General features: G+C 37.3%; 1 protein-coding gene across 3 annotated transcripts; it reads left to right on the top strand.

Moving 5' to 3' along the window:
- Nucleotides 1–92: 92 nt before the first annotated feature.
- Nucleotides 93–23,576, top strand: MRPL47 (mitochondrial ribosomal protein L47). 3 transcript variants are annotated; one of them, XM_032630657.1, is made up of 7 exons: nt 93–244; nt 3,294–3,445; nt 3,995–4,055; nt 6,921–7,017; nt 18,835–18,965; nt 21,300–21,395; nt 23,245–23,576. In XM_032630657.1, exons 1-7 carry the CDS (start codon nt 120–122, stop codon nt 23,366–23,368), a joined length of 786 nt encoding a protein of 261 aa, XP_032486548.1. In that variant the 5' UTR covers nt 93–119; the 3' UTR covers nt 23,369–23,576. The 3 variants fall into 3 exon arrangements, with proteins under 3 accessions (XP_032486548.1, XP_032486549.1, XP_032486550.1); XM_032630658.1 differs by having other exon boundaries at nt 143–244; nt 3,355–3,445; XM_032630659.1 differs by lacking the exon at nt 3,294–3,445 and having other exon boundaries at nt 155–244.
- The last annotated feature ends 117 nt before the right edge of the window (nt 23,577–23,693 follow it).

Raw genomic sequence — 23,693 nt, 5'->3', positions numbered from 1 at the left:
CCAATTTCTCAACGAGGGCGAAGCCGGAAAGTGGCCATGTTGAGTGAGGGCAAAGCCGATTCCTGTTCTCGTCATCCGCTCGGCGTGAGACGCCGGTAGTGACATCATCGTTGGCGGAAATGCTGTTCGCTTACTTATGCGGAAAAATGGCTGCCGCCAGTTTGGCTGTTTTCTGCCGGAGAGTGTCGGCGGCCCTGAAGGCTTCCAGGTCGTTAATAAGTCCTCAGGCCCCTGCTAGCACAAGGTAAGTGATGTGAGGAGTAGGTCTGTCCACTTCTCCAACTTTGGTTCTTGTTTGGTTGGCGAGATACTGAGAAACGCTTAGGGATAGAAAGGCCTCTGGGATGGCTGGGCCCGAACCCACCTCCGTGAGGAGTGAGTAACCTTGGAGAAGTCCCCCACCTGCGACATTTCCGTATCTTCCTCAAACATTTTGTTGCCACCTACTGTGGACCAGGCAGTCGTGGGGTCTGTAGAAAACCAGTATTTGTTGAACTAAACCTAGAGGTGCGGAAGCATCCTGTTCGGCTGGGTGAGTTGGAAAAAACTTCACTGAAGAGCTTTTGGCTGTGGAACTGAAGGCTGTGTCAGATTTGGATGGATTTAAAAAGGGGTGGGAGGGTGTACGCCCAGAGTCTGTCAAAAAGAGATTGTTCAGTAAATGTTGAGTGAATAAATGAAGGTAGCCAAATGAAGGTAGTCATTTTTTTTTTAAAGGAAGTAATGTATGTGCTCTTGAATCCAGCACATTTATTGGGCATCTCTCAGATATAGTGAACTTACATTAACCTCAGAGATAAGCAATTTTTTTGGTTTGTTTTTTGCAGAGGTTCAGGGGTTGTAACTGGAAAAGTAGCAAACTTGAATTAATCGTCTCTTCCATCTCATCATCGTTTTTCCTTAAAAAAAAAAATTCTGGATTTTTATCATTACTGTTGAATAAATATCTGTTCATTTACAGACACTTTGGAAAATAGGGTAAAGTGCTTTGAAGAAGAAAGTAAACATCAACTATGGTTTTACCATTCAGAGATAAACAGATTTTCTTTTATTCTTTTTAACTTTGAATATATAGACATACATGAGATTTTAAAATAAAATCAGGATAATATTTACGTATATGCATTTTTGTGTTCTACCCTTGTTTCTCCAACTTTTTATTTTAAAAAATTTCAAACCAAAAGGAAAGTTGTAAAGTAGTACAAAGAATAACTGTATACTCTGCACCTATGTTAACCAATCCTCAGCATTTTGTCACATTTTCTATACTTTTTATATCCATACCTTTATTTTTCTGAACTATTTGAGGCATGTCAGAATTGCAAACATCATGACACTTCAGCATATATCTCCTAAGAACAAGAACATTGTCTTTTTTTAAAAAATTAATTAATTTATTTTTGGCTGTGTTGAGTCTTCATTGCTGTGCACGGGCTTTCTCTAGTTGCGGCGAGCAGGGGCTACTACTTGTTGTGGTGCGCAGGCTTCTCATTGCAGTGGTTTCTCTTGTTGCGGGGCACGGGCTCTAGGTGCGCGGGCTTCAGTAGTTGTAGCATGCGGACTCAGTAGTTGTGGCTCGCAGGCTCTAGAGCACAGGCTCAGTAGTTGTGGCACACGGGCTTAGTTGCTCCGTGGCATGTGGGATCTTCCCTGACCAGGGCTCGAACCCGTGTCCCCTGCATTGGCAGGCGGATTCTTAACGACTGCGCCACCAGGGAAGTCCCAAGAACGCTGTCTTAACCACAATACTACAATGATCACACTGGGGAATTTTTCTTTCTTAATTTTTAATTCAGAGTCCAGTCAATGAACATTTATCCTGTTAATTGTCGTGTATCATTAGTCTTCTTTAATCCAGAATGGTTCGTTTTTTCTCTTTCATGATATTGACATTTTTAATAAGGTCAGCCTTTTTAGAATATTCCTTCATTTGGATTTGTCTGATTGTTTCCTCATGATTAGATTCACGTTAAATTTTTCTAGGTAGGAATACAACATTTGTTATACACTTCATTATTGTATTTTATTTCTCCAGGTCATTAAATATTCTTTATAAACATGACTTTTAGATTACTGCATAATAGATTATCATACAGATGCACAATAATGTTTTTAACCATTCCCCAGTTGCACATTTACATTATTATCAGCTTTTTGATATCATATATAATGCTTTAATAGACTTTTTAAAAGTATAATTGACTTAAAATATTCTATTAGTTTCAGGTGTACAACATAGTGATTCTATATTTTTATACATTACAAAATGATCACCACAATAGACACTTTGATTTATCAATTCCCATCTATGATAATTTGTCTTTTTTTAAAAAATTTTATTTTTTATTTATTTGGTTGCATCAAGTCTTAGTTGTGGCATGCAGGCTTCTTAATTGTGGCTCGAGGGCTCCTTAGTTGTAACATGTGTGGGCTCCTTGGTTTTGGCATGTGAACTCTTAGTTGCAGCATGCATGTGGGATCTAGTTCCCAGACCCAGACCCCCTGCATTGGGAGCTTGGAGTCTTAACCACTGTGCCACCAGGGGAGTCCCTCTGATAATTTCTTTAGTTGAAATTTCTAAATTCAGTGGAATTACTGGGTTAAAGGAGGAAGCATTGGGGTCTCTGATGTGTTGCAAAATTAAAGTTCAGAATGTTTTTATCTGCTTATATGCCCACTAGCCACATATGAAGGACTTAAAAATGTTACCTTAAAATATAATTATGTCGGGCTTCCCTGGTGGCGCAGTGGTTGGGAATCTGCCTGCCAAGGCAGGGGACACGGGTTTGAACCCTGGTCCGGGAAACTCCCACATGCCGTGGAGCAACTAAGCTCGTGCCCCACAACTGCTGGGCCTGCGCTCTGGAGCCCGCGAGCCACAACTCCTGAGGTCTGGGCGCCTGGAGCCCGTGCTCTGCAACAGGAGAGGCCACCTCAATGGGAAGCCCGTGCGCTGCAACGAAGAGTGGCCCCTGCTCACCGCCAACTAGAGAAAACCCGTGCACAGCAACAGAGACCCAGTGCAGCCAAAAATAAATAAATTAAATAAATAAATTTTAAAAAATACCTTTAAAATATATAATTATGTCAATATATTGGCTCTGAAGTTACAGGATAGCAACATACATAATGGCATGTTAAAAATAATTTCTAAAGCATTTTATGAGTTTATCGTTTCTTGGGCAGAAACCCCAAGTTGGTTTTTTGACATTGTAGATGAGGAAATGATTCCGTTTATTGCTTATAAAATCCAAATGTTGTGAAACTTGAATCACTTGTTTATATATGTTCAGTTGCAGGTTTTCTCTTTGTCTGTTGACTAAGAATACACCAAATGTCACATCTTTTCATCAGTGTAGATTACTTCATACCACATTGTCTAGGAGAGGACTGGAAGAATTTTTTGATGACCCAAAGAATTGGGGGGAAGAAAAAGTGAAATCTGGTGAGATATTTGGGTTGACCTATATTAAATAATTTTATTGAACCCTCTGTCATTTTGGGATTATTTATCCAGTTTGGGAATTACTTAAGTGTTTCCTTTTTTGATTTCCTTTGGGAATGTCTATTAGAGAAGATTAGAAGGACAGTATAATAGTAGAGTTAACTGTTCCTTGGAAGGTTGGCAAAAGGTTTAGAAGAGGAGTAGGTTGAAATTAACTAAAGTGCGGTTTGGGGTTTGTTTTACATTTCATTTTTTTAGAGATAGTTGAATATTAATTTATAATGATACTAAGTATTTTGACATTAGACTGTGAAGGTACATTCTATACTAATAATAACAGTTTTTGAATGCTATTGCTAGTCACATTACTAATATTTTCATATGTGTTATCTAATTTAATCACAAATCCTGATTTTATATTGTACTATAATATAATAAAGCTATTACACATTTTATAGATAAGGAAACAGGTTTAGAGAGGTTAAGTAATTTGCCAAAGGGCATGTAGCTAGAAAATTATTTCATGTTATGAATTTATCATTTTAATAGGAGCTTCATGGACCTGTCAGCAATTAAGGAACAAAAGTAATGAAGATTTACATAAACTTTGGTAAGTATACTGAGTACATTAACATCTAAGTGTTTGAAGCAGTTATAGTATAATAATGAGGTATAAACTTTATCTGATGTAAGAAATTAAGTAAAGTGATTTATAGTACTGTTTTGTGATATATAAGATCATTAAAATTTTTATAAGTACTACAGAGGTTAAATTACATTATGACAGATATATCAGAGTTCTTAAGTAGTTGGGAGTTCAGAAATTTTACTGTAACTGCTACCAGTCATACTACCACTTTTATACTAAGAATTTCAAGAAACTAATAAAGCAAAATGGGGATGAGTTGGTCACATTTAGGCCTTCTTCCTTTTTATTACCTTTTGCATGGTCTGGATGCTTTAGCTTTGTTGCTTTGAGGAAGAGTATTGGAGGGTGCACTTAATTGGAAATTTGGGTAGGTTTTTCTGGCAGATTCTCCTGATAAATTAGAAAGAATTGAGAGGATTTAAGACAGATTTGCATTGTATATATACATATAACTTGAAGTATAATTGACATAACATTGTATTAGTTTCAGATGTGCAGTGTAATGGTTCAATATATATTGTAAAATGATCACAATAAGTCCAGTTAATATCTGTCACCATACATAGTTACAAAAAGTTTTTTTCCTTGTGGTGAGAATTTTCAAGATCCATTCTCTGAGGTACTTTCAAATATGCAGTACAGTATTATTGACTATAATCACCATTGCCGTATATAACATCCCCATGACTTTTTCCTTTTATAACTGGGAATTTGTACCTTTTGACCCACCTATCCCCCTACATTAATCGACTATATTTAGCCCAGAGATATGTTTGTTTGGGCTGTGCTGTGTTTTAAAAATTGGAAAGTTTCACACAAAAATAAGGATTTCTGGCTCCTCTTAAATAATCAGACCTGTGATGTTGCAACACTGAACCTGCATTTTTACATGGTGACAGTTGGCTGGTCTAAATGGAGCAGTGCATACCACTTCTTACCCATCTTGTTGTTCTTTCACCATGCTCCCTTCACTCATAATTACTATTTGTCCAGGCACTGTAGTAGGCATTTAAAGTTTTATTCCTTGATTTAAAGGGTTATCTTTCATGGCAGATTAAAGAACTGTAAAATGCTTATAAAACCACTAATATTACAGGCTTATTTATGTGATACAATAAGAAATATATATTTTCTCTTTGTCTCTGATCGCTTAACACACAGCTCCTAAATCCCTTGGAATTGCCTGAGTGATATGAGTGTCTTCTAATCAGGCAGCTCTTGGGGGTGGGGGCTGGGGGGTATTGTTGTGTAGCTTCAGGATAGAGGCTGATTGCCAGAAAGGCCAAGGTGTGATTAGCAGATAGAGCATTCAGCCTCACCACCACCCCCACTTTTGGGGAGGGAGAGGGACTAGAGATCGAGTTCAGTCACCAGTGGCCAGTGATTTAATCAATCATGCCTACATAATGACACCTCCATAATAAACCCTAAACAACTAGGTTTGGAGAGCTTCCGGCTTGGTAAGTACATGGAAGTTCTGGGAGGGTGATGTGCCTTGAGAAGGCATGGAAACTTTGCACCCCTTCCCCGTATCTTGTCCTGTGCATCTCTTCCATCTGGCCGTTTCTGAGCTGTATCCTTTATAATAAACCAGTAAGAGAGTAAAGTGCTTTCTTGAATTCTGTGAGCTATTGTATCAAATTATCAAACCCATGGACAAGGTTGTTGGAACCCCCAGTTTGTAGCTGGTCAGTCAGATATGTGGGAGGCCTGGAAATTGCTGTTGGCATCTGAAGTGGGGGGCAGTCTTTCTTGTGGGACTGAACACTTAAATCTGTGGAATCTGGCTCTGACTTCAGGTAGTTAGTGTCAGGGAGATGGAAAAGACAACATGTTACTGTCAGGAGAGAAAAACCCCTCATTTGGTGTCAGAAGTGTTATGTTTAAAACAGCACAGATTCATGGTAAAAAATATGTTGTTTTAAAGCACGTTTATTGTTGGTTATTTGTAAAGGGATCATTAAGGCAGTTTCAATATTCATCCTGGCTAAAGCCAAATAGTTTATCTTCTGCCACTCCTTCCCCCCAAATTGTCTTCTTCCATACCCAAAAGTACCCCAATTCCTTTGTTTCATTTTCTTTGCCCTCCACATTTATTTCCTTTCCTTTCTTCCAGCTCTGATTCTCAATCAAACTTATTTATTCACAAAAGTCACACTTGAGCTTTATCACCTCAGTGTTTTGATTTCAGTGATTTGATTGTGTTTGCTTTGGTTTCCTTTCCAGCCTAACATACCCCATCTCTATGAAGCTTTCGTTGATCATCTTAGCCAGAAGGAATGTCTCATCTCTCCCACTTAATTCTCCTGGTAGTTGTTGTCTATACCACTGAGTATACCACACCACATTTCAGTTGTGGAGGGAGGGTTTTCCACCCAGGGAGTTCAGGATTTGAATCTTGAATTAGGCACGTGCCCCCCGAAACCTTACTTCTCTTAGCTTTAGTTTCTTCATTTAGAATGTGTAAATAGTTCCAACTTCAGAATTGTTGTGAGAATTCAGTGAAATAAATGTATATATGTGCTTATTTAGCACATTGCCTGGTGTATAACAGGAACTGAATAAGTGTTATTTATCTTCCATCCTCTCTCTCCACTTGGAATGTAGGGACTACGTTTTATGCTTTTTTGTAACTCTTCTGGCACTTAATGCAGTATGTGGCACATGGAAAATTTATTGAACAAACGAGTAAGAATAGATATAGTTCTATATAAAGGATTATTCTAAAGGACTTTTGAGTACAGATCATTAATTTTGATGTCAAAAAATCACAGTTTTATTAATATAAGCACAGAATAGCATTACAAGCTCTGTTTTTTGATATAGGTATGTTCTCCTGAAAGAAAGAAACATGCTCCTAACCCTAGAACAGGAGGCTAAGCGGCAGAGATTGCCAATGCCAAGTCCGGAGCGGTTAGAAAAGGTGAGATTTGTGGGAGGCTGGAGACTGCTGAGTGTGGGATAAAAGCTAAAAGGTGTGAGTGTATGGTTCCTATAATTCTTGGCAAGTAGATTTCTTTCTTTCTATTTCTGATTGATTTTTAGAAAATTACAGAGCTATGCAACTATCACTACTATCTAATTTAGAACATTTCCATCACTCCAAAAAGAAACCTCATGCCCATCTGCAGTCACTCCCATTCCTACCTACAGCCCTCAGCATATGTGTGGACATATGTTTTTATTTATCTTGGGTAGATACCTAGGAGTAAAACTGCTGTGTTGTTTGGTAAATCTGTGTTTGAAATTTTAGGAAACAGCCCAACCGTTTTCTAAAGTACCTGCACTATTTTACATTTCCAGTTCTGGTTTAGCTACTTCTGTACCAACTAGGTCAGATTTGTTTAATGCTTTTTTTTTAATTGATGTAAAACACCCATAACAAAACTTATCATCTTAACCTTTTTAAGTGTACAGTTTTTAAATTAAAGCATAGTTAATTTATAAAATTGTGTTAGTTTCAGGTGTACAGCATAGTGATTCAGTTTTATATATATGTATTTTTTTCCAGATTGTTTTCCAATATAGGTATTACAAGGTATTGAACATAATTCCCTGTGCTGTGCAGTAAATCCTTGTTGCTTATCTATTTTATGTATAGTAGTTTCTGTTAATTCCATATTCCTAATTTATCCTTCCCCCACCCCCTCTCCTCTTTGGTAACCATATGTTTTTTTTCTATGTCTGTGAGTCTGTTTCTGTTTTGTATATAGATTCATTTGTATCTTTTTTTTTTAGATTCAGCATATAAACGATATCATATGATATTGATCTTTCTCTGTCTGACTTCACTAAGTATAATATTCTCTAGGTTCATCCATGTTGCTGCAAATGGCAGTATTTCATTCTTTATTGTGTCTGAGTAATATTCCAGTGTGTGTGTGTGTGTGTGTGTGTGTGTGTGTGTGTATGTATGTATGTATGTATGTATATATATACGTGTGTGTGTATATATATGTATTTGTATATATACACCACATCTTCCTAAGCCAATTGTCTGTTCATGGGCCCTTCAGTTGTTTCCATGTCTTGGCTGTTGTAAATAGTGCTGCTGTGAACATTGGGGTGCATGTATCTTTCCAAATTCGAGTTTTTCTTTTTTCCAGAAATATACCAAGGAGTGGGATTGCTGGATCATATGGTAGCACTATTTTTAGTTTTTAAAGGAAAATTTTCTGTAGTGGCTGCACCAATTTACATTCCCACCAAAAGTGCAGAAGGGTTCCCTTTTCTCCACACCTTCTCCAGTATTTATTATTTGTAGACATTTTGATGATAGCCATTCTGACCAGTGTGAGGTGATATCTCATTTGGTTTTGATTTGCATTTCTTCAATAATTAGAGATGTTGAGCATCTTTTCGTGTGGCTGTTGGCCATCTGTATGTCTTTGGGGAAATGTCTATTTAGGTCTTCTGCCCATTTTTTGATTAGGTTGTTTGTTTTTTCAGTATTGAGTTGTATGAGCTGTTTGTGTATTTTGGATATTAACCTCTTGTCAGTCACATCATTTACAAATATTTTCTCCTCTTCCATATGTTGTCTTTTCATTTTGTTGATGGTTTCCTTTGCTATGCAAAAGCTTTTATATTTTGATTATGTCCCATTTGTTTATTTTTGCTTTTATTTCCTTTGCTTTGGGAGACTGATCTAAGAAAATATTGCTATGATTTATGTCTAAGAACATTTTGTCTGTGTTCTCTTCTAGGAGTTTTATGGTGTCATGTCTTAGATTTAGGCCTTTAAACCATTTTGAGTTTATTTTTTCATATGGCGTAAGGGAGTGTTCTAATTTATTGATTTACATGTGGCTGTCCAGCTTTCCCAACACCATTTGCTGAGGAGATTCTTTTCTCCATTGTATAGTCTTGCCTCCTTTGTCTAAGATTAATTGACCATAGGTGTGTGGGTTTATTTCTGGGCTCTCTATTCTGTTCCATGGATCTGTCTCTTTGTGCCAGTACCATAGTGTTTTGATAACTGTAGTTTTGTAGTATAGTCTGATGTTGTAGATTAATTGACTGTGGGTGCATGGGTTTATTTTTGAACTCTCTATTCTGTTCCATTGATTTATATGTCTGTTTTTGTGCCAATGCCACTGTGTTTGGATTACTGTAGTTTTGTAGTATAGTCTGAAGTTTGGAAGGGTTGTACCTTCAGCTTTGTTCCTTTTTTCTCAGGATTGCTTTGGCAATTCTGGGCCTTTTGTGGTTCCATATAAATTTTAGGATTATTTGTTCTAGTTCTGTGAAAACTGTCATGAGTATTTTGATAGGGGTTGCATTAAATCTGTAGATTCCTTTGGGTAGTATGGCTATTTTAACAGTATTATGTCTTCCAGTCCAAGGGCATAAGGTATCTTTTCGTTTCTTTGAATCATCTTCAGTTTCCTTTATCAGTGTTTTATAGTTTTCAGTGTATAGGTCTTTCACCTTGATTAAGTTTATTCCTAGGCTTTGTTTTTTGACACAATTAAAAAAAATTTTTTTAACTTTGTGATATTTCATTTTTAGTGTAAAAAAATGCAACAGATGTCTGTATATTAATTTTATATCCTGTTACCTTGCTGAATTCATTTATTAGTTCTTGTGTGGAGACTTCAGAGTTCTCTATATAGAGTATCATGTCATATGCAAATAGTGACAGTGTTACTTCTTCCCTTCCAATTTGGATACCTTTTATTTCTTTTTCTTTTCTGATTGCTGAGGCTGGGACGTCCAATACTACGTACTACGTTGAAAAGAAGTGGTGAGAGTGGGCATCTTTATTCCTGAATTTAGCAGGAAGGCTTTCAGCTTTTCACCATTGAGTATTATGCTGGCTGTGGGTTTGTCATAAAGGGCTTTTATTATGTTGAGATATGTTCCCTCTCTGCCCACTTTGGTGAGAGCTTTTAACATGAATGGATGTTGAATTTTGTCAAATGCTTTTTGTGCATCTATTGAGATGCTTGCTCATGTGCTTTTTATCTTTCCTTTTGTTAATGTGGTGTATCACATTGATTGATTTGCCTATGTTGAACCATCCTTGTGACCCTGGAGTGAATCCAACATGATCATGGTGTATGATCCTTTTTAAGTATTGCTGGATTTAGTTTGCTGATTTCCTATTGAAATTTTGTGTGTCTGTATCATCAAAGGTGTTGACCTGTAATTTTCTATTTTTTTGTAGTGTCTTTGTCTGGTGTTGGTATCAATCAGGCTACTGGTGGCTTCATAGAATATCTTTGGGAGTGTTCCCACCTCTTCAGTCTTTTGGAATAGTTTGAGAAGGTTTGGTATAAATGTGTAAGTTCTTTGTATGTTTGATAGAATTCCTCAGTGAAGCAGTCGGTCCTGGACTCTTGTTTGCAGGGAGTTTTTAAATTACATATTCTATTTCACTTCTAGTGATCGATCTGTTCAAATAATCTGTTTCTTCTTAACTCACTTTTGGTAGGCTGTATGTTTCTAGAAACTTTTCCATTTCTTCTAGGTTTTTCAATTTGTTGACATATAACTATTCATAGTATTCTCTTATGACTTTTTGTATTTCTGTGGTATTGATTGTTATTTCTCCTCTTTCATTTCTTATTTTGTTTATTTTGGTCCTTTTTTCTGGGTAAGCTTGGCTAAAGGTTTGTTAATTTTGTTTATGTTTCAAAAAACCAGCTCTTAGTTTTATCGATCTTTTCTATTGGATCTCTATTTTATTTATTTCCTCTCTGATCTTTATTATTTCCTTCCTTCTGCAGACTTTGGGTTTTGTTTGTTCTTCTTCTTCTAATTCTTTTAGGTGGTAGTTTAGGTTGTTTATTTGAGATTTTTCTTGTTTCATGAGGAAGGCTTGTATTGCTATGAACTTTCCTCTTAGAACTGCTTTTGTGGCATCCCAGTGGTGGTTATTGTCTTTTGCCTTGAGGTATTTTCTGATTCGTTCTTTGATTCCATTATTGACCCATTGGTTTTTTTGTAGCATGTTCTTTGGTTTCCATGTGTTTGTTCTTTTCCCATTTTTCTCACTGTGGTGCATTTCTAGTTTCATACCATTATGGTCAGAAAAGATGCTTGAGATAATTTCTATCTGCTTAAATTTGTTGAGGTTTGTTTTGTGACCTAGTATGTGGTCTGTCCTAGAGAATGTTCCATTATGCTTGAATGCATGTGTATTCTGTTTTTTTTTAATGTAGTGTCCCATATGTCAATTAAGTCCAACTGGTCTGTTGTGTCATTTAGGACCTCTGTTACCTTACTGATTTTCTATCTGGATGATCTGTCCATTGATGTCAGTGGGGTGTTAAAGTCTCCTGCAATTATTGTATTATTGTCCATTTCTCCCTTTACATCTGTTAGTATTCATTTTATATATTTAGGTGCTCCTATATTGGGTGCATATATGTTGACGAGTGTAATATCCTCTTCTGTATTGATCCTATTATATAGTGTCCTTTGTCTTTCTTTATGGCCTTTGTTTTAAAGTCTATTTTGTCTGATAGGAGTATTGCTACCCCACTTTCTTGTCATTTCCATTTGCATAAAATATCTTTTTTGATCCCCTCATTTTCAGACTGTGTCTTTCACCCTGAAGTGAGTCTCTCAGGCAGCATATTGTAGGTTCTTGGTTTTTTAATCCAGTCTGCCTCTCTGTGTCTTTTGATTGGAGCATTTAGTCCATAGACATTTAAAGTAATTATTTATTAGTATGCACTTTTTTCCATTTTAATCTTTGTTTTCCAGGGGTTATTTTATAGTTTTTCTTTGTTAATTTCTTCTTTTTGTTTTTCCTTTTGTGGCTTATTTTCTTTTGTAGTATGCTTGAGTTCCTTTTTTTTGTTTGCCACGCTGTGTGGCTTGCAGGATTCTTATCTCCCCAGCCAAGGATTGAACCTGTGTGCTCGGCAGTGAAAGCACAGAGTCCTAACCACTGGACTGCCAGGGAATTCTCTTGAGTTCCTTTCTTTTTGTTTTTGTGAATCTGTTGTAGGTTTTTGATATGTGGTTACCATATCATAAGTATGGTATGTTGACCCATAACTATATCTAGTTGCTTTAAGCTGATAATCATACAAGTTCAAACACATTCTAAATGATCTACATTTTTATTCTTCCCTCTCCAACATGTTGTGATTTTGGTGTCCTGTTTTACATCTTCATGCTTATCCTTTTGCTGTTAATTGTAGTTACCATTGCTTTTACAAAATTTCTTTGATTGTTTTTTAACCTATGTACTGGCTTATTTAAATGATTTTCAGTCCTTTTATATATTTGCCTTTCCTACTGTGATTTTCCCTTTCCTATAGAGTCTTTCTTCTTTTCTATTTAGAGAAGACCCTTCAGTATTTCTTTTAGGGTAGGTTTAGTGTTGCTGAATTCTTTTATTTATTCATTTATTTATTTGTGGTACGCAGGCCTCTCACTGTTGTGGCCTCTCCCGTTGCGGAGCACAGGCTCCAGATGCGCAGGCTCAGCGGCTATGGCTCACGGGCCCAGCCGCTCCGCGGCATGTGGGATCCTCCCAGACAGGGGCACGAACCCGTGTCCCCTGCATCGGCAGGCGGACTCTCAATCACTGCACCACCAGGGAAGCCCTAAAATTATTTTTATTTATTTATTTTTAAATTAAAAAAAATTTTTTTTGGCTGTGCTGTATCTTTGTTGCTGCATGAGGACTTTCTCTAGTTGCAGCGAGTGGGGGCTACTCTTTGTTGTGGTGCTTTCATTTTTTTCATTTGTCTTTCCGTCTGCTATTTTGATTGGGTAGTTTCCATTATTCTGTCTTCCAGATTACTTATTTGTCCCTTCTGCGTCATTTAGTATGCTATTCATTGCTTCTAGATTGGTTTTCATACTGGCAGTTGAATTGTCTAATTTTGATTGGTTCATCTTTATAAAGCTTCTGGTTCCTTGTTATAGTGATCTTTATTTTTATTATTTTTATCTGCTTTTATTTATTTATTTAAAATTATGTGTTTATTTATTTATTTTTGGCTGTGTTGGGTCTTCGTTGCTGCTCACGGGCTTTCTCTAGTTGTGGCAAGCAGGGGCTACTCTTCATCACAGTGCGTGGGCTTCTCATTACGGTGGCTTCTCTTGTTGTGGAGCATGGGCTGTAGGTGTACAGACTTCAGTAGTTGTGGCATGTGGGCTCAGTAGTTGTGGCTCATGGGCTCTAGAGTGCAGGTTTAGGAGTTGTGGGTGAGCCACAAGTTGTGTGTGAGCAATGGGCTTAGTTGCTCCACGGCATGTGGGATCTTCCCGGACCAGGGATTGAACCTGTGTCCCCTGCATTGGCAGGTGGATTCTTAACCACTGTGCCACCAGGGAAGTCCCTGCTTTTACTATTTCCATTTTGAACTCAGGGTCTGTAGACTGGTGAGGTCTATTTTATTATTTGTTCTTTCAGGGGATTTCTCTTGTTTTTTTAAATTGGGAGTAGTCCTCTGTTTTTTCAGTTTACTAAACTTTCTCTGTCTCTGTGAATTTAGGAAAAACAGTTATCTACTGTGGTCTTAAAGGGGTGTTTTTATGTGGGAGTGTCCCTATGTAGACTGTGTCCAATATTCTTGGTGTGAGGGCTGGTTTTGGATGCCAGTCATGTCCTTCTTAAGAGTACTCATCATTATTTCCTTGATAGGGGGTGTGACTGGTGTCTAGAGTCTGTGCTGGATGTGAGGCAGGGCTTCCTCTTGGCTCTGTAGCTGTCACTGCCCAGTCAGGGGTGGGGTCTGCTCCCCAGTTGTTGGAGTAGAAGCCTGAGGGTCAGGTTCAATTAGTCTCTGTTGCCCTGCCCCAAAGGAGGTGATTGCTGAAGCAAGTGAGGCTCCTGTGGTCACAGCAAACCTGTGCACCACCTGTGTGGTTCTGTCTGGAAGCATCCCAGGGTCCTATCACTTTCTGTGTTGTGTTTGTTCCAGATCTAGTACAAGGCTGTGGCATGGAGTAGGGTGGAGGTTGGGGCATTGTGTCTGCAGGAATTGAGGTGGCTGTGCTACAACCTGAGATCTTGGCTGCCTCTGTGACAGACTTCTCCAGGACCTGTCTTCCCCAGATCTAGTGCTCAGCTGCACAGAGAGGGCAGAGCCAGGGTGCTCTCTCTGGGACACCAAGCCTGGCCTATCTGGGTACTCTTGCCCTGGGCCTGTCTGCCTGAGATTTAGCGCTTAGCTGCTTTGCATTCTTGTGGCCAGTGCCCAATGCGCCCACTGACAGTGTCTGCCTGACTAGACACTGTTCCCATGTGTGTACTGATAATAGTCTCTGTGGCTCTGCCCAGATCACATCCCAGGCACCCTGGTCTGTCTCTGCCTAAATAGACTGCATCTTTGCCCTGATCTCATGCCAGGCTACGGTGTGGAGTGAGCGAGGTCGGGGCATTAGCCCTTTCAGATTGGGAAGTACAGCAAGGCAGCAGCTGCCAGTACAAGGCTCTCTCAGACCTAATTGTTAGCAAGCCAGCATGTGTGCACTCCTCCCAAGTAGAGTCTAGGCTTCTCTAGCTCTTCTGTCTATCTCAGCGGATTTCCCACCAGGCAAGGGGGCTTGTCTCCTCGTGCAGGACCCCAGGACTGGGGTGGAGGTGCCCAGATTGTGGGTTGATCACTCCCTCCCTAGGGAGTGAGGGTCTGCCCATGTGAACCTTCTCTTCCTTACAGATCCTTCCCAGGGGCACAGGTCCTGACCTGATGCCCCTTTTTTTTTCTGTTCTACCTGGTTACATGGAGATCTTTCGTGCAGCTTTGGTTGTGTAGGAGATCTTCTGCCAGTTTCCAGTTAGTTTTCTGTGAGAATTGTTCCACATGTAGATGTATTTTTGATGTGTTTTTTGGGGGGAGGTGAGCTCTACTTCCCCCTACTCTGCCATCTTGATTCCCCTGCTGTAGCTCAATAATATTATGTTCACATTACTGTAAAAAGGTCAACTATTATTTAGGTTAGATTTTCTTCATCATTAAAAAGAAATCACTTGGGTTCTTTATTTCCATTCCTAGAGGTAATCAATCCTGTGTGTTGCCTATTTATCCATCAGAATTTTTCTCTGCATGTAGAAATGTGCCTGATAATTTTTATTTACACAAATGTGGTTATACAGTATATACTCTTCTGAAACTTGCGTCTTCTACTTATTAGTATATTTTGGAGATTTTTCCGTATCAGTAAGTGCAGAAGATCTGCCATTATTTTTTTCATGGCTGTACATGTTTAAGATATTTCTTTCATGTAGAGGTTTTATGTTTTATTTAGTTAGATTTATCAGGTTGTTTCTTTTTTTCATAGAGTGCTTTCAGGGTCAGCTCTTTATTGATTTTTTTCTGTTTCGTAGTAAGTAGTCAGTGAGATTGGAACGCAGCTTTTTGTAATGGCTTCAGTCTTGCTGCCTTACCTCAGCTGCTTCAGGTTTCTTTCCCCACACTGCTCACCACCATTAAGACCTGATATTCCTGCAGAGAGTCAAAGAAGGTATTGGATAAAATCTCAATTATTTACCCTAATTATGGAGAAGGTTATTCTGCCTTTATAAACATTGATTTAATCATATTTTGGGGTTTTTAAACTTTATTTTGATAAAACATGAGGCTGGCAGAAAAATTACAAGAAAAATACAAAGAGGCATCCTTCACCCAAATTCCCTATGTATTTTACCACGTTTGTTTTATCCGTCTTTGCCTCCTCTCCACATAACTACATTTTTCCTCAGCTATTTGAGAGTAAGTTATATATGTGATATCCCTTTACCCATAACTACTTTAGTGTATATTGCCAAAAAAACCACGGATATTTCCTTATATAACCACTGTACAGTTTTCAAAATCAGGAAATTAACATTGATACTATAATCTACAGATCTTACTGAAATTTCATTAGTTATTCCAACATGTCCTTTTATAGCAAAAAAACCCCCGGGCTGGTGTGTTTTCAGTGTTGTCTCTTGAGTCTCCTTGAATCTGATTACTCAGTCTTCCTTTGTGTTTTATGACATCGACACTTTTGAAGAGGATGGGCCAATTTGGGTTTGTGATGTTTCTCATGATAATCATGATGATTGGCAGGAATATCATAGAAGTGATGCTGTATTCTTCACAGTGCATCATGTGAAGAGACATGCAATGTTGATTTGTTCTGTTACTGAACTTGTTAGCATTAGTCATTTGGTTAGCCTGGTGTCAGGTTTCTCCACTGTAGAGTAACTAAATTTTTCTTTACATTGAGATCATGTAAATATCTTTTAAACACTCCAACTTGGACTCGTTGGTTTTAGCATCTATTGATGATGATTTTTGCCTCAATCAGTGATTATTACTGTGATGTTTGCCAAATGGTGATTTTCTAATTTCATTGTTCATTCTACATTATTTGTTAGCTTTCTTCCGTAAGAAAGGGCTTTTCCTTTTCTCCATGTCTTCCTTTCCTTTCCCTTTTCTTTCTTGAGTCATGCATTCCAATTTTATTCAATGAGTTAATAAAATCCTTTAATATCATCATTCTAGATTTGGCCAGTGTGTTTTCCCTTCAAGCTGGCCTATATGTCCTCATCATTCTTTGATGAGGAACGGCAAGATATTCTGGATTCATCCTGTACTTTTCCTGCCCCAATCCTGGAATCAGCCGTTTTACAGAGGAACCCTGATTCCTTTGAATGGAGAATGGTATATTTAGAAACTAAGATCTGGGTGGTACATGTTTTCATTGCTACAAAACATTTGTAAAGTAATGTTACTTTATTTTTAGGTATATTTGGCAACTCTTCTTTTAAGGAAAGTTATGCTTTAGAGACTCTTCTAGGTGGATTGGCTGTTTATAAGTAGCACATTTTTTATTTGATGAAAAAGCTTTTGCTATAATGGTGCTGTTCTAATAAGACTTTTAAACTTCAATAATAGATTATCCCCTCTCCCTGCTTTATTTTTTTTCCCTCTCCCTGCTTTAAAAAATATATTTCAGAGGTGAACTTCAGCCCAGTAAATCATATGTACTATACTTTCTGAATTAGTAGAATCTAAAATAGTAAAAGTTTTAAACTGAAAGTGATTATAATTTTTTTTAACCTCAAATACAGTTTTCTCAGTGCTTTGTGACACTTTGTGACATACTACTAACGAAAATTTATCAAGAAAAGTTTTAAAAGAATTATTCTCAATTTAAGATATAAGCTGAAGCTTCGGAACTATGTAAGGACACTTTTGGCTCTGGGAAAGTTGTAAACTAGAAAAGAAAGCTCTTTGAAGTTGGCTTTTTTGAATGGGGTGTATCTAATTGATACTTTTGATTTTCTTTCTCATCTGTTGGCATGAACTTGAATAATTGGATGTTAACTCTGTGGACTTGGTAGCCATTTATTTTCTTATCTTTGTGAGCTAACATTAGATTTCAGTTAGGAACCTCAGCCCTGACCTTGGGCAGACTCTTTAATGTAGGACTAGTCAACAGCCAGGTTTACTGAGTTCCTAAGGGTCAGAGAGCTTTGTATTAGGCCCTGATCGGTGTGGTCTCTTCACTCTTCTAAGTTTGTCTGTCTTCAAGATGGGATTTGTCATTCTTACCCATCTTTTATTTCTCAAGGATTTTGTAGAAATTCATGTAGTGTGAGGATTCAGTGTGGCTTTGAGTTAAGTAGGCCATAAAAGTGCTGAGTGTGAGCTGCATATATAGGTTATGAAGTAGTTTATCTAAATATGTGGCTTTCACATCTCTCTTAGGTTCCACAGCTACCTGGGGAATTATCTTTATAATCTAATACCCCTCCCCTTTTTAGGTTTCTTATAAGGAACAAGTATTTATATACAGTATTTCATAGCTGTTATGATGCTTAAGATAATACACATATATCACTACCTAAAAATGGCTCTCAGGATTTAGAATTATGAAAAAATTTAGCTCACCTGTCATTACAATCCCCAATGTATGAATATTTATTTTTGAATAAATATATATTGCTCAGCCAATATATTATGTACAATGTCAAACATAATAGAAATGTTAAAAAAGAAGGAGATAAAAAATAGAAGTTCTAATGGTATCTTCTTGTGTCTTGATGGATCTTTGGAGATTAGTATCAGGATAGGTTGGTATTCCATTCCCTATAATAGCAACAGCTGCCAAGTAGGTCAAAATATCTGTATCTGAGTGTTAGGGACACACTAATTAATTAAGGCCAAAACATAGGTTTTAATATTTAAAAAGCAGCTGTTAATCACTTCTTAATAGCTCATTGAGTTTTAAAATGATGAGTCAAATTGGGTCTCCAAAAGGAATCTATGCAGGTGTATCCTACTCCAAACAAAAGTAATATATGGAAATTTGAGCTGAATAGATTTTCATTTAAATGAAACTAAACTTAAAAAAAATTATAAAAAGTGATATTACGGGGCTTCCCTGGTGGCACAGTGGTTGAGAGTCCGCCTGCCGATGCAGGGGACACAGGTTCGTGCCCCGGTCCGGGAAGATCCCACATGCCGCGGAGCGGCTGGGCCCATGATCCATGGCCGCTGAGCCTGCGCGTCCGGAGCCTGTGCTCCGCAATGGGAGAGGCCACAACAGTGAGAGGCCCGCATACCACAAAAAAAAAAAAAAAAAAAAAGTGATATTACGGACACCTATGTATATGCATACCCAGCCAGAAAGATTTTTAGGAAATATTTGACAGAATGGTTCTTTGACAAAAAGATTCATCATAGGTTTTCTGTAGCATAGTCATTATGTGTTTTCTTTCTTTGGAATTCTGTCATGTGGTGATTGTTGAAATTATATCTTTCTGTTCTCTTCTCAGGTAGTAGATTCCATGGATGCATTAGATAAAGTTGTCCAGGAAAGGGAAGATGCCCTCAGACTTCTTCAGACTGGTCAAGAAAAAGCTAGACCTGGTGCTTGGAGAAGAGACATCTTTGGAAGAATCATCTGGTACATAGTGGCTCTTCTAAGATGAGAGTGAAGTCCCATGCCTCATTCCCCATCCAGCATCTTTTAAGAATATGAGATATATTAGCTGTATCTAATATACAAAGAGGCCCCCAAACCCCTTTTGAACTACAGGATATGAATGAAGGTAGCTGTATCTGATAGCCAGGCATCCCATTCCCATGATTCAGTTATTTATGGGTTCTTTATAATAGTGGTTCTTAATCTTATGTGAATCAAATGACCTTTTAAGAATTTGATGAAAGTTATAGATCCTTCCCCCAGGAAAAAGTTACATATGCACATATAATTTTAGAGGGTTATAAATTCCATGAAGCTAATTTTAGGACACACCTATCCTCTTTGCCCATTTCTGGAACCTGGAACTATTAAAAAAAGAAGCTCTCCAGGAATAAGGCCGCATGAACCGGTCTCAGTTTGCTCCCATTGCCATTAGGATAGGCCCTAGTCCAAATTTTGAATAAAAATAAACAGTTTATTTTCATTAAATCTTTCCACCTTTGTGGCATCTTGTCCCCTATGTCCAGTTCCAAAGTCCTGTCAGACGTTGGGAAAGGATGTGATAGTAAACATTCACACTGAGGTATAAGTAATTGAGAAGACCCAGTATATTCTCTCTTCCAGGGGTTTATTTGCATTTGGGTTGAACTACCAAAAGGAAGCATGTTCAGTAAAATTTTTGTCATCAGTCAGCAAGATGAGGAAGGCATTTTGGGTGGTTGGAGACCTTCCCTGTACTCCTGAAATTACACTACAAAACAGCACTTACGCATTTGGTAGATTGTTTTAATGGAGTTTGCGGTAATGGGGCTGCTTGGAGCCAAATTTAGGGGAATGGCTGTGTTGTCTGTAACCGTGTAATCCAGTACAGAAAAGAGAGTAATTGCCAAAACACCTGCCTAAGAACTTTGATCTATTTTTTTTTCTTTTCTTTCTTTTTCTTTTTTGGATCTATTTTATTTTGTACTAAACTTTATTGGGATTAATCCAATTGAGGCCAGTTAGGAAAGGGTGAGGATACGGGAGAGAATGTGTGTCAATTTTAGAATCTGTAAGAGTGCTATTCTCATTAAGGTTTAAAAATTTTTGCTTTTTAACTTTCCTGGAGTTAAACAAAGTAGGGAACAAAGCAGTTATATCAGGACTTGCCTGATGGTTCAGTGGTTAAGATGTGGCGCTTCCAATGCGGGGGCTCCCGTTCAAATCCTGGTCTGGGAACTAAGATCCCACATGTTGCGTGGCCAGGAAAAAAAAAAAAAAGCAGTTACATCATCTTTCCAACGTAGCTTATTAAATGAAACATTATAATTCCAATGCCTTTTCCCTAATTTTCTGTTGCATGTTAAAATATTTAAATTAGCCTTTTAAATGCAGAGATTCTTCAAAACATTACATCTAAATTTTTTTTTCTGACAAAAAATCATGTGGCAGTAATGTCAGAGAATACTTTTTGGATGTGTCTTTCCCTTGGTTGTTGAAAGACAGTGGTAGACTATCATCCTGCCGAACTGAGGGGATTCCTGATAAACTGAGGGAATTCAGTACCTTTATCTGTTCTGCTTAAAGCAGTGTGGTTCATTGCTCCAGTGGCACTGCCTGTCAAATTATATGCTAAATGCCAAAATTACAAAGAGATCGGAACTTAGGCTTCTGACATTACAGGTTAATTCTGGATTTTTAGAGAAGATTGGTTATATGCCCTGAAATTAATCCTTCTGTTACTTTTTTAATTGAAGTATTTTCAAATAAATGTTACAGTGAGTTCACAATTTCCTTTTTTCCTACTCAGCATTATGATTTTTTAGGTTTTGTTATGTTGAGGTAGATATAGATAGATATCTATATCAGTTGGTGCAATTTACTTACATTTTAAAAACAAAACATACATGTAAATATCAGTGTTTCAAATTATATGTGTGTGTATACATATGTATGTGTACATATATAAAATTAGTACACACATATATATGTAGTAAAAGTACAAAATATATCTGGTAATGATACACTCCAGTTTATGGCTAGAAGCTATTGTGAAAGTAGAGAACTTAAGCTGTGTCTTTAAACTTTTATATATATATATTTTTTTTTAAAAGAGTGATCTGAAGCAAACATTGCAAAGTATTAACATCTGCAATTTTGCAGTGGATTCATAAGTGTCTTATATTTAAGCTATAAAAATTTTTAAATCTTTTAAAAGCCAATTACATCTCATTTTATTGAAAACATATTTAGTTCAAAGAAGGCTAAAACTCTGTAAAAAAGTGAAAATGTATTAAATGTTTTCTGTAGGGTGATACCTTTTTGTTTTCTTGGCAGGCACAAGTTCAAGCAGTGGCCTATACCTTGGTACCTAAATAAAAGATACAATAGAAAACGATTCTTTGCAATGCCCTATGTGGAACGTTTTGTCAGGTGAGCACAAGTACCATTAGTACTAAAATGTATCGTTACATCAGATGACGTGTGTTAAGCTTTTATATAAATAATACATATTCATTGTCAAAAAACTAGAAAAATCAGGTAAAAAAAGAAATTAGTTTTATGTAATTTCACCATCCAGAAATAGCTACTGTTAACATTTTAATGTATATCCTTTGAAAAGTTTTGTTGTCTTTCTATTCATCAACCTGTTCTGTGTAAGTAATGATTAAATCTTTTTGGATTGTTAAAAGGAAGGTCCAAATACTTCGCTGCATAGAACGTGAGCTCATGTTATTGCAGGGCTTGCTGAAATGAAATAAGCAATTGAAGAAATTAACTGCACTGGCTTTTCCTCCTCGCTGTCTCCAAACCTAATGTGCAATTTGATCCTTTTGTCCCTTAGCCGTAATAGGTGAAGCTGTAAATAATGTGACTTTAATGTATGAGAATTTATGAATGCAGTGTCACTTTTACAGGCCTTAAATATATTGTTTTTGAAACTACCTTTAGCCTTACCTTCAGAACATGCAGCATAACCTTCTGAATATTCTTAAGAATAGCAAACCTTTAACATGGGTTTATTTTTTTTAAATGGCCAAAATTTAGTTGGAGCAAAGACTGATGAATAGAATGCGTAATCTGATTTCAACTTTGTTTAGTCTTACTTTATACTTAATTTATAAAGTAGCTTATATGTTTTGTATATGTATTTTTATCTCTATCCAAATATAACCCTTATCTCAAATTTCTGTGACCTCCCCCATAGCACTGGCATATTGTAGTTATTCAGTACCTTTTTTTTTTTTTAATATAAAGCCCTGTATTTCACCTTCACTCTGGAATGAGTTTTGCTGAATATAGAATTCTTTTTTAAATAAATTTATTTATTTTTGGCTACATTGGGTCTTCATTGCTGCGTGCAGGCTTTCTCTAGTTGCAGCAAGCAGGGGCTACTCTTCTTCGTTGCGGTGCACAGGCTTCCTATTGCGGTGGCTTCTCTTGTTGCGAAGCATAGGCTCTAGGTGCGTGGGCTTCAGTAGTTGTGGCTCGCAGGCTCTAGAACACAGGCTCAGTAGTTGTGGCACATGGGCTTCGTTGCTCCGCGGCATGTGGGATCTTCCTGGACCAGGGTTCAAACCCGTGTCCCCCGCATTGGCAGGTTGATTCTTAATCACTGCACCACCAGGAAGTCCCAGTACCTGTCTCTTAACTGTATTGTTATATTTCAATTTAAGTACAGTAGAGGCTAGGCATCCATGAATTTATCATTTGCAATTTTGATAATTCCAAAGTGACCTTATAAGTCAACATAATTTAGCTGAGGCACAAAGGCCTAATGCCCTGGGATGCTGATAGGTAGAGGCAAACCCAGAGTGGCTAGTCCAGCTAGCACTAAGCATCATCTCTTAGCATGGCTTTATTCTCTCAGTTGTGGGGAAATGATGTTAGACTGAGTGCTATTTGAAATTAGGGAATTCCTAAACACCTCAGGACGTATCTCAGGATGTAAAATATCTAATGTATTCAATAAAACTACATTATTTCTAAAAATAAAGGAGAAAGTCCAGTCTGTTAGAGGCTCACAGGTCTGTTCTTTCTTTTCAGTCAGGAAATAGGAAGGAGAATTGGTGTAGCGTTACAGATGCTTTTGATTTCATGTTTATCTTTGACTTGTGTAGGTTTACAATGATTATTCAAGTTTAATAATATACATTACACACCTGATACAGAGACGGGCATGATTGAGGTCTTTAAGTGATTGATTTGGACATATATTGACAGTACCGAGTAACAGGGAAATAGTTTTGTATAAATTGCTGTTATGCTTTTATTTACCTAGATTGAGAACTGAGAAACAAGCCCGCATCAAAGCAAGGAAGAGAAGTTTAGCAAGCAAGAAAGAAAAGTTTCTTCAGGAAAAGTTTCCACATCTTTCTGAAGCCCAGAAGTCAAGTCTTGCCTAAGATATCTGAACTCTTAATTTACCATTTTGTTCTTCTTGGATTACAATCTGTATACAAAAGTAAATACATATTAAGTGGTTTATAAATAACTTGTATTTTTAGTCAAATGACTGTCGACTGTTTTAAGTGTTATTATGGCATGCTAAATCTGGAAGTGGTCAAAATCAGGTATAAAGTTCAGATTAAATTCCCATTTTATAAATTCTGACATCTAAGCAGACTTTTAATCGCCTGTATCTTAGAGTGGGAAAGTGATATAACTGCTATAGCAAAGGCAATAAGGTAATTTTGGAATTCAGGTAACCTTTTTACTACTATTGTTACT

The sequence above is a fragment of the Phocoena sinus genome, chromosome 4 (assembly GCF_008692025.1).
Source record: "Phocoena sinus isolate mPhoSin1 chromosome 4, mPhoSin1.pri, whole genome shotgun sequence".
Taxonomy (NCBI): Eukaryota; Metazoa; Chordata; class Mammalia; order Artiodactyla; family Phocoenidae; genus Phocoena; species Phocoena sinus.
This window is presented reverse-complemented; position numbering and strand designations above follow the sequence as displayed.